This window comes from Argopecten irradians, chromosome 14 (assembly GCF_041381155.1).
Source record: "Argopecten irradians isolate NY chromosome 14, Ai_NY, whole genome shotgun sequence".
In the NCBI taxonomy this organism is placed as follows: Eukaryota; Metazoa; Mollusca; class Bivalvia; order Pectinida; family Pectinidae; genus Argopecten; species Argopecten irradians.
This window is the reverse complement of record NC_091147.1, coordinates 1,695,034-1,706,380: the sequence shown is the minus strand read 5'-3', so window position 1 is coordinate 1,706,380 and position 11,347 is coordinate 1,695,034. Positions and strand designations below refer to the sequence as shown.

Here is an 11,347-nt window from a genome sequence, read left to right as displayed (position 1 = left end):
CATTTTGATAATTACAATATTTACAATGTCTCAGCCTCGTTTCGGAAACCGGAAGTTGACTCGCGTGAATAGAGGCTTATGAGCCTGTATTCACGCTTCCGCCATTAAATTCCAAAACGAGGCTGAGGGTGCTTCCCTGACAACATAACATCTCTCCATCATGGCGGCAGATAAGCCAGCATGGACAAAGGCGATGTCATGTGTGCCACCCATCTCCGAAGCTAGAATCGAGGGATGGGCGGAACAGAAAGATGTCCCATCGAAATCTAAGAAAAGGGGATACAGCAATTTTGCCGAAGGTTACATTCACGAAGTTGAAGGTGTGTTTTATGTATCCAACTCTCCCGTGACCTGACCCAGTACCGGTGACGGTGTTTCTTGTGGTTTGGAGTTTACTTGGACTATGTTTAATATGGAATTCATGTATGAAAGATGTATTTTTAGTAGTGTAAATATATATATCAATTATTATATATTTTTCTTAAAATGACCGATTGTTGAATAAGTAACAGTTTTAAGCGATATTTGTCGGACTTTATGAAACGAAAGTAGGGTGGGCGTGGCTACACGCGACAGGAAAAAGTTTGCTTATAGGCCTAGTTATAACATGTAATGTATGTTTTTCACAAGGAAAAAAATGGTACAGAATTGTTGAGTATATACATTTTGTAATTTTGTTTTTACTACATTTTTAAGTTTGCTTTTCTTGACCCCTGTCCTTGTAATGTTTTGTTTTGCTATTAAATTTATTTTATTTTGTTTTCACTTCAGTTTTTGTTAATTTCTGAAGATACACGAAGACATGATTGTAACATGAGTGACAAACATGGTCAGATGAAGATGACAAACATACAGCAGCATGCTAACATAACTATTGTGAAATAACACTTAGTTTACACTAGTGTCATTTTATTAAATAGTTTAGATTTATCAATAATATGTAACAGGAGAGAAAAATAAAGGCTGGGATTCGAACCCAGAAATCCCTCCGAACACTAGGGCCATTTTCGATTATGTGGTTTGACTAGTTGGACCTAGTTGTTCGTTTATGAATTACAAGACGAACCTGATGATTTTATACTGTTTTCAGACGAGCTTTGACAAAGCCTTCACAGGCCTGTATCAAAAACCGCAGGTCCATCAGGATTTATACTTGAAATATTGACTTCTACAAACGGTCTAAACGATTGTTCTGAATAAACGAAAACGGCCTAGTGTTATGCTTTGGTTTTATTGGTTTAACGTCCTCCCTATTAACAGCCAGGGTCATTTAAGGACGTGCCAGGTTTATTGTGGAGGAAACCGGAGGAAAACCGGAGGAGAAAACCACTGACCAGCGGTCAGTACCTGGCAACTGCCCCACGTGGGATTCAAACTCGCGACCCAGAGGTGGAGGGCTTGTGGTGATATGTCGAGACATCTTAACCACTCGGCCACCGTGGCCCCTAGCCTTATGCTCTACCGACTGAGCTACCTCACTGGTGATCGACACTGACCTATTCTGCTTCACAATTATGAAGTTAAAACATCTGCAGTACTTATTGTGCCAAAAGTATTTGGTTGAACATTTTTTTTACTACATACAGTACATATTTTTGGCGTATTACTGTACATTGCTGGCATAAGATGAAGTATTAACGTTTACAATGAAAGCAAATGTGTCTGTTTGATGCATGGCACAGATAGCCAACTAAATGGCAATTAGATAACATCAGTAAATATAAGACAACCTGTATTATAGGTGTTCATATCTAAATTTATTTTTAAAATACTTCAGGGAGTATCAGTGTAGTAGACCTATTACAATATAATACATGTAATAACTTGGAACTAAACAAGATTATGGAATTCATTTTTACATAAAAAAACTGTTTCATTTAAAGATGCTCCACTGCTGACAGAGCATAAACCATACTCATCATTTGAACAATAATTGGTGTTTGATTGTATATATATCTGTATAAATAACACAAAAAGTAATGTAAAATAATTTCGCATTTGGTGCATGTGCGATCAGCTAGTACCTCATCCCATATACATGTAGGACATAGTGCCATGGATTTTTTTGGGACACAATTACATAAATTTAAATTAGAAGCTCAAAATTTTCAATGTGGTAATGGTGTAAAGTTAGTAACTTTTGTAACTTAAGAAAAACACTTATACGTCTTCTCCTGTTTTTGATAGAGAAAAAATACCATTTGTCAGCAGTGGAACATCTCTAGGTATCAAAACATAGAATAGCCAGTTACACTATCATGGTAACCGAGTAGGTTAATACAATAGACAAAGTCATTTGACACAAAACAAAAATAATTAGGCCTATATATGTCAAGCTTGGAATAACAACTTTCCATGAATTTAAGTTAGAAATCTAAACAAGAGACTCAATGTGCCTTAACAGTCATCTGACTACACCTCTATGGATTTTATTGACAGAAAGTCTTGATTGAAGGTCAAGGTCATTCATTTAAACAAACTTGGTAGCATTCCAGCAGTCTACAGACCAAATATCAGTATCACGGGGCTTTCAGTTAATGAAAACAAACTGTTTGAATGGTAAGTTTACACAATGAGGATGATAATGAACAGAGCACAGACAGACTCTAGCTCTGAACAAAACCTAGTCCATGTTAACTCCTAATAATTTCCGTATGACATTAATAAATGTGTAGCCAGTTCCGAGTTCTGCATTATGTAATACCAAAAATTCCAATAAACATTCAACATATAAATACAACATTTATCCCATTCAAGCAGCACACAGGCAAAAAGCTTAATTATATTTTATCACAATGACCACAAAACTTTCATTTTATTTTATTTTTTTTTCTTTATTTACTTCCTATTTTCTTTTAAACTAAGGATCTGTTTTTCTTGATAAATTTATTTTCTTTTGTGCTGTTTCAGTGAGACCATTATCGACAGGATTAGGGTGCGACATAAAAATGGAAAGTGCTTTCCTTCAATGAGGAAAAATGACCCCCCTCATTCTCTACATTTGACCTTGGATTCGAATTCTTCGATTCAAAATTCAAACTGCACATGTAAGGCAGGCTCAGGCCAATGCAGCCATATCCTCGGTTTTTTGTTTACATTAAATCATTATCAAAAACTTAGCCTAAAAACCATTCCATGTGTTGCTTCAAAAACATCAATGCCTCAAACATGGCATATTCCCCAGCGTATGCAAGGAGTCGCACCACAGGGCTGTCGATGATATAACTGTTCAAAAAATTTCAAATTTGAAACGAAAGAGAACAGATGGTGTTAAAATCCAAATTCTACTGTCCAATACAACAACCCATCCCATTCGCAAGTATTTTTCACCAATCTTTCTACACAACTGGAATCTACCAATGTACAGTTAAAAACTTTATTACCAAAAACAATGGAGAATGTTGAAATCACAGACTCGAAAATTGGGCCTGTCCCCAAGGGATCAGTTTTGTCCTACAGCAGAAGATATCTATCTGACTCCTCATAACACAAACATTATTAACCACCCAAACTTTCCAACATACCCTCCTTATGAATTGCCAGAGAGTCATAATAGTCTTTTCAGTTGTGGTTGAAAATGGGAGAACAGCATGTGTATCAAGGATTAGCTGTAACAACACCTGACAGTATGAAATAGAAAAAAACACTCTAGAACAATCAAAAAATCCATACTGGAAAAGTGCTCGGCAAAATACAGATTAACGTCATCAGTGTTTTAAACGTGTTTGCACCAAGAAAAAAAGATCATACCGTTCTTGCAGAAACCTTACTTAGAGGCACAAGATGCAAACAGCTGCTATGAAAATTGGCATTGAACATGAGCATGAAGCCGCAGAATCTTATTCAACAATAACGGTTAAACAATGTATACCAAGCCGGTTTAGTAATAAAATCCTTCCTGTAGTCATTTAGGACTTATCACCAGACAGAAAATTCATTGATCCAATCATGTGTCCCCCATGCAAGGACATTTTAGAAATAAACTGTCCTAACCACGCAGCATTCTATTACAGATCTAAGTATTTATATTTGGGGGGATAATACATACACACTGAAGAGTACACATGACTACTGATTAGCAGATCATGGAGGTCAAATGATGGCCTCACAGGTGGCCATGTGGTGTGATTTGTTTTGTAATGTGCAAAATGATTATCACTTAGAGAGAATCAATTTCAACCAAGGGAAGTGGGATGAGATGAAGATCAAGCTAGACATGTTCTAATTTCAGGCTTCATTTTACCCCAGTGTGGTTAAAAACTGAATATATGCATAGAAAAAATAACGTTTCCAAGGCAAATAAAGAAAATGCCTGATAATATGAAGTAAAATACAGCATTGCATGTTTTTTGAAAGATACATACATTTATACCCTGCTCAATTAGTTATTACCCAAATATCTAGACATAGTTTCCAACCACTTATATTTGTCTAAAACAAAGGAATTGATAGTCAACAAACAAGCATAGAACATTATATCTATGTAAAAGTATTCTTAAACACCAATCACAATTTTTGTTTTGTTTATGATACTGTATAAGTTACTGAAATAGCTAAGTATACATAATTCAGTATGAGGATAAATTTTGTTAAAGTTTAAAATAACTTTCCTTGAAAATTTGTGAGTAAACAACATATGGTCCAAATCTGGTTCACAGTTCCAGCAATTGACAAAGGTACAACTTGATCAAAAATATGGTATTATTCTTTACATCTTCTTATTGCCCGTTCAACATGTATCCTCAACCTTGCTATTTGTTGTGTTCTGGTGACTTCCTCTTTACTAAATTTGCCTTTGCTTCCCAAAAATGGGGAATAACTAATTTTGCTCCGATTGGAGTTAATAAATCCTGTATCAAAAATCCCTTGTCAGTCATTACTTCATCACCTGCTTCTAACAAATCTAAAATACCACTACGTTGGGTAATATCTTTGTCTGATATGTTTACCAGTGTACAATCTACTAACAAAACAAACAGCTCCATTTGGAGTTATACCAATCAGACCTTTAAAAGTTGTGTGAGATTTGTAATTAGAATAAGTTTGAGAATTTAGAACTTTTTGCACTGGGAGTCTGAACACGAATTTCTGTACAGTCTAAAAATTACTTTAGTATCAGGAAAAAGTTTGTTTAAAACAATCTGGCAAAAAATTCTGAACAATAGCTCTTGTTGGCCAAATTTGGTATACAACCTAAAATGCAGTATAAATAGTTACTCCATGTTATGATACAACGACTTACAGTGCACTGCTAACACAAAAACGTTGAGCTAAATCTTCTTCAAAAAATCCCTTTGTCGTAGTCTACACAAAAACAAAAAAAAACTGATCCTACATATTGATAATGATTCAATGTCTAATAAGGATAAGTAATAATATTGCAATTTCGTTGAATATTCGTCCACCGAATCATATTAGAAGCTGGTTGGTTCGATAACCATTTATAAACAGTACCGAAAAATTTCATATAAAAAAATAAAGAAGTGAAGCCAGTATAAAAATTTGATTAGGTCAGGTATTAGCTAAAATATATCTGAATCCCAAATTTCTCCACTTTACTGTTGAGTTTCTGTAACCTTCCATGTTGCAGCCTTTCAATATGGATCTTCATCTCCATGGAAAGTAAAACAAAAAGTCGAATACAATTTCAATATCATAGAAAGTAAGCTATATTTTATATAGTGCCTTAATCAAATTAAAATGCGAATTATTCTTACCAACGAGTAGCTGCTCCTATGTGTGGTATCATACTTAATAAACTGGAGTTCATAAATCCATTTTAACAAGACAATCACATGAAATTTCCCTTACCATATGTGTTTATAAAACTGCATGTTTATTTTACTCATATACATGGTAACAAAATTATATAATAAACATAATACAATCTGATGTACCGAGTGGTATAAGTTTTTTTCTTAATTGAAAGATCAAAGTTAAATCGAAGGGTTACAGCGGCCTGATTATTGTGTACATAACAAAACCCATCTTACCTAATATATATGTCAGTTAAAAGTCATTGATCCATCTGTGTCCCCCATGCATGGACTTTTAGAAATAAAATGTCCAAACGCAGATTCTATTACAGATCTGAAGTATTTATCTTTGGTGGATAATACATACATACAAACTGAAGAGTACACATGACTACTATTATCAGATCATGGGTCAAATGGGCCTCACAGGTGCCAAGTGGTGTGATTTGTTTGTAATGTGCAGAAATGATTATCATTTAGAGAGAATCAATTTCAACCAAGGGAAGTGGGATGAGATGAAGATCAAGCTAGACATGTTCTATTTCAGCTTCTTTTTACCCCAGTGTGTTAAAAACTGAATATTGCATAGAAAAAAAAAACGTGTCAAAGGCAAATAAAAAAATGCCTGAATAATTGAAGTAAAATACAGCATGCATGTTTTTGTGGAAAATACATACATTTTACCCTTCAATTAGTATTACCAAATATCTAGACATAGTTTCCAACCACTTATATTTGTCTAAAACAAAGGAATTGATAGTCAACAAACAAGCATAGAACATTATAATCTATGTAAAAGTATTCTTAAACACCAATCACAATTTTTGTTTTGTTTATGATACTGTATAGTTACTGAATAGCTAAGTATACATAATTCAGTATGAGGATAAATTTTGTTAAAGTTAAAATAACTTTCCTTGAAAATTTGTGAGTAAACAACATATGGTCCAAATCTGGTTCACAGTTCCAGCAATTGACAAAGGTACAACTTGATCAAAAATATGGTATTCTTTACATTCTTCTTATTGCCCGTTCAACATGTATCCTCAACCTTGCTATTTGTTGTGTTCTGGTGACTTCCTCTTTACTAAATTTGCCTTTGCTTCCCAAAAATGGGGGAATAACTAATTTTGCTCCGATTGGAGTTAATAAATCCTGTATCAAAAATCCCTTGTCAGTCATTACTTCATCACCTGCTTCTAACAAATCTAAAATACCACTACGTTGGGTAATATCTTTGTCTGATATGTTACCAGTGTACAATCTACTAACAAAACAAACAGCTCCATTTGGAGTTATACCAATCAGACCTTTAAAAGTTGTGTGAGATTTGTAATTAGAATAAGTTTTGAGAATTTAGAACTTTTGCACTGGGAGTCTGAACACGAATTTCTGTACAGTCTAAAAATTACTTTAGTATCAGGAAAAAGTTTGTTTAAAACAATCTGGCAAAAAATTCTGAACAATAGCTCTTGTTGGCCAAATTGGTATACAACCTAAAATGCAGTATAAATAGTTACTCCATGTTATGATAATACGACTTACAGTGCTCTGCGAAACACAAAAACGTTGAGCTAAATCTTCTTCAAAAAATCCTTGTCGTAGTCTACACAAAAACATAAAAAACTGATCTACATATGATAATGATTCAATTCTAAAAGGATTAGTATTAATATTGCAATTTCGTTGAATCTGCGTCCACCGAATCATATTAGAAGCTGTTGGTTCGATAACATTATAAACAGTACAAAAAATTTCATATGAAGTGAAGCCAGTATAAAAATTGATTAGGTCTGGATTAGCTGAAAATTTCTGAATCCCAAATTTCTCCACTTTACTGGTGAGTTCTGTAACCTTCTGTTGCAGCCTTTCAATATGGATCTTCATCTCCTGGAAAGTAAAACAAAAAGTCAATACAATTTCAATATCATAGAAAGTAAGCTATATTTTATATAGTGCCTTAATCAATTAAAATGGAATTATTCTTACCACGAGTAGCTGCTCCTATGTGTGGTATCTACTTATAATCTGGAGTTCATAAATCCATTTTAACAAGACAATCACATGAATTTCCCTTACCATATGTGTTATAAAACTGCATGTATTTTACTCATATACATGGTAACAAAATATATAATATACATAATACAATCTGATGTACAAGTGGTATAAGTTTTTTTCTTAATTGAAAGTCAAAGTTAAATCGAAGGTTACAGCGGCCTGTTTTGTGTACATAACAAACCATCTTACCTATATTATATGTCAGTTGGTGGATACCAATTAGCATAATTTCAAATGCATTGATGTGAAATAAAATATAAAGCATGGACATAATAAATATCTAATATGGATAACAAATTACTGATACCTCAATATCTTCATCTTTTGATGGCTTTTCGACACAGTAGTCATGCTCCACACTAGGGGGATTAGTTGGCATAGTTGAATGTGCTACCTCAGTTACAGATGTACTTTTTTTTGTATAACCTTCATTGCTGCAAAGAAAAAATGTACATTTACATAAAATATACAGCCCACTGAGCACACCTGCTGCTGCAGTTTCATAAGCCTCATGTGTTAGTAATTTTCTCATTGGCAGAATGTCTTGTACTTTAGTTAAAAAGTTTGAAGAAATTCAGATTTTTTTTTTCAAAATATTTACATGTACATTGCCATTGCCCAATACCTATAGACCATTGGATATGCTAGATTTCCCAATATATGTTACACACAAATGCATGTCAAAAATATCACAACCAATGCTTAAATGCTTCTATTTGAATTTGCAAATCAAACCTGGTTGCATGATTATCAGTACATGATCAGTGCAATTAAGGAGTTTAAACCTGTCACTAGCTGCTGTTCTTTTTCGTGGAGATCTTCTAAGCACATTGTCTGGAGTCCAGGGAAAAATGGAAGGAACAGTCCCTTTCTTCAATTTACGTAATCCTGAAAATATTTCGAAGACAATTAATTTTATTTATTCAAATGAGTTACTGAAGGAAAGCAAAAACAATATGGCAATAATGATCATTCTAAAATTAAATTACTCTACCTATTATGAGTTAGTAATGTCAAATTGTCAAACTTTGTCAATGATGTGATCAAATTATGACTTAACAAGTTAAAAAGCATATTATGAAATGTGTTACTAATATAACTCAAATTAAATTGTAGTTTTGAGGACCAATTAGGATTATCATAATTGATATACCTTTACTTTGTTTTCTCTATATTCCTTTATGGTGAAAACATATTATTTTTTCACCCGAAAAATGTTGACTGTTTATGTCACATTCACTAATTGTAGCTCACTCAGCCAATTTAGTCGAGTAAACCCACTGAAAACTTTGTCAACAGATTCTGTACCCAGGATGCAATTTTTTTTTTTCACCAATACTCTTTCGTTCTGTGCAATCATAGAATACTAGAAAAGTATTGATTGAGATTCTTTAGGAATTCATGAATTTGTAACAGGTGGCTCGACATATTACCACAAGCCCTCCGCCTCTGAGTTGCAAGCCTTAAATGACCCTGGCTGTTTATAGGACGTTAAACTAATAAAAAAAAACTGTAACAGGAGAGGAGAAATGTACCGGCCAGACCAGGCTTGGAACCCGAGACCCTCTGACCAATAGCTGAGTGCTCTACCGACTCAGACTGAGGTACCTGGTCATGGATGATCCACCCAGTCCAATCCCGCTACAAATCTATACTTTGTAGAATTGATTTCAAGTTTGAAATTGTTGCATTAATCTTATTTGCTATTATATGCACTTTTGATAAACAAGTTTTCTGTCAACATATATTAAAAGTTTTGAAGTTTCAGACCGAAGGAGTGTACAGTAGGGAATACAAAGTAAAAGTATAACAATTTGGTCCTCTGACTCATCTCTAGTTCAACCTGACATTTATATGTTGAGTCAAACTCATTCAAATAATTATCTTTAAAAAAATAACCTTTAAACATAATATAAGTTAAATGTATTATCACATGATTTAAATTCAATTACCAGTCAAACTTTTCACAATATCTTCTGTTTTGAAATGCCTTGAGCACACAACAGTTTGAATCTGTAACCTACAAGGAAAAATTACGGCATTTAATATACTTCATATGTATAAGACAATAGTATCAAATCACATGTTAAAACATAACATAACTATGTTTATACAGCTGAACATGCTCTCTGAGAAAAGATATCTTGATCCTCATAGTCCTTATATTTTTTAAATTGTTCATTGATCATGAAATATGGGGCAAATGGTAGTTTATAAATTCATTGTTAAGCGGACTGTAAAAAGGTAAACAGTTGATTATCCTCTGGGTGATTTGACTCTCATCTGCTAATCTATTAATATTAGATCTCAACATTGTGAAACTTATGACGGGCAATAACCTAAGCTTCTGAGAAAGAACCTGTATAGGCTTAGCCTGTAGTTTGATCCCTTTCCATACTTTTTATGAAATAAAATCTGTTGAAATTGAACCTCAGGATTCATACGTGTACGGCTGTGCTATACCTCTAACATTTGTGGAGTGAGTTCATCTCTGTCTACATTCCTATTATGTATTTCAATTACCTACACATAAACATGTACATTAATGTATGATTTGTAGGTGTTTATCATGCCGGTAATATACAATCAACCATACACGTATGTATATGTTAGTCTATATAGTGGATCTAGATCTTTGGCTTACGAGTTACAGGTGTGCTTTACATCTATAAAATGTGGATCACCTAATTAATTATATATATAAAAAAAAGAATCATAAATACACTGTATATACAGTGTAACAGATATATCTGTAGGCAAGGACCACAGGAGATTGCTGTTCTGTCAATAATATATAGCATAAAACATACATTAAACAATAAACAGTGTTTTTATATACCGTAGTAGGTATCTATTTTATATATTTTCACTGTACTGTACAGTGTACAATCTAACATGTTATATTTAATATTGACACTACGTCAAGCTCCTGTCATGTACCTGTAGATAAGGTAGGCCTAAGTGTATACAAATCCAAAAACATGTACGATGTAGATCTAAAGAAACTTCTGACGGGCAACATTGGAGTCGGACACGACGTAATTATAGAAAAGAGTCCCGTCGTGTTCTGATGCTGTCATTGTTATTGTACAGTTACATTGTATATTGTAATTCTCGCCATCGCCTGTGTATTTTTACGACTACACACGAATTTGCAAGAAATATTTTGTGAAATGATGCATGGTTAGCATCTTTTATCTGAATATGACTTTAATTTTGAAAATTCGTGAGTAACCATATAAATGCACATGCGATAGCGAGTCGTCTGCCAGTACTGTACAGATAAATACTAACCCGGAAATCAGGGCCCTCATCACGCCTGATTTTCACAACCCACTCCCTCTTGGCATCCTTATGCTTTGGAAGACGATGAAAAGATAGGCTGGGGTGTCTTCTGCTGTCTCCGTTGCAATGCGGAACGCAACAATGAAAATTCGTTTTCAGTTTCCGCTCGCTTTCTGTCGCGTCCATGATTGTTAAGGAAGCACTCTCAGCCTCGTTTCGGAAACCGGAAGTTGACTCGCGTGAAT

At 34.0% G+C, this 11,347-nt stretch overlaps 1 protein-coding gene across 1 annotated transcript; it reads right to left on the bottom strand.

Moving 5' to 3' along the window:
- Positions 1 to 7,175: 7,175 nt before the first annotated feature.
- Positions 7,176 to 11,347, bottom strand: LOC138308084 (uncharacterized). The gene is made up of 5 exons (XM_069249032.1): positions 11,112 to 11,347; positions 9,770 to 9,837; positions 8,603 to 8,705; positions 8,125 to 8,251; positions 7,176 to 7,646 (listed from the first exon to the last, which is right to left on the bottom strand). Exons 1-5 carry the CDS (start codon positions 11,129 to 11,131, stop codon positions 7,176 to 7,178), a joined length of 789 nt encoding a protein of 262 aa, XP_069105133.1. The 5' UTR covers positions 11,132 to 11,347.

Coding starts and splice junctions, on each gene's coding strand:
- LOC138308084 (XM_069249032.1), bottom strand. CDS start 11,131: ATGAGGGCCCTGATTTCCGG. Junction 8,252..8,602: donor AGAACAGCAGCTAGTGACAG/GTTTAAACTCCT, acceptor TTTTCTTTGCAG/CAATGAAGGTTATACAAAAA. Junction 7,647..8,124: donor CAAAAGATGAAGATATTGAG/GTATCAGTAATT, acceptor TTTACTTTCCAG/GAGATGAAGATCCATATTGA.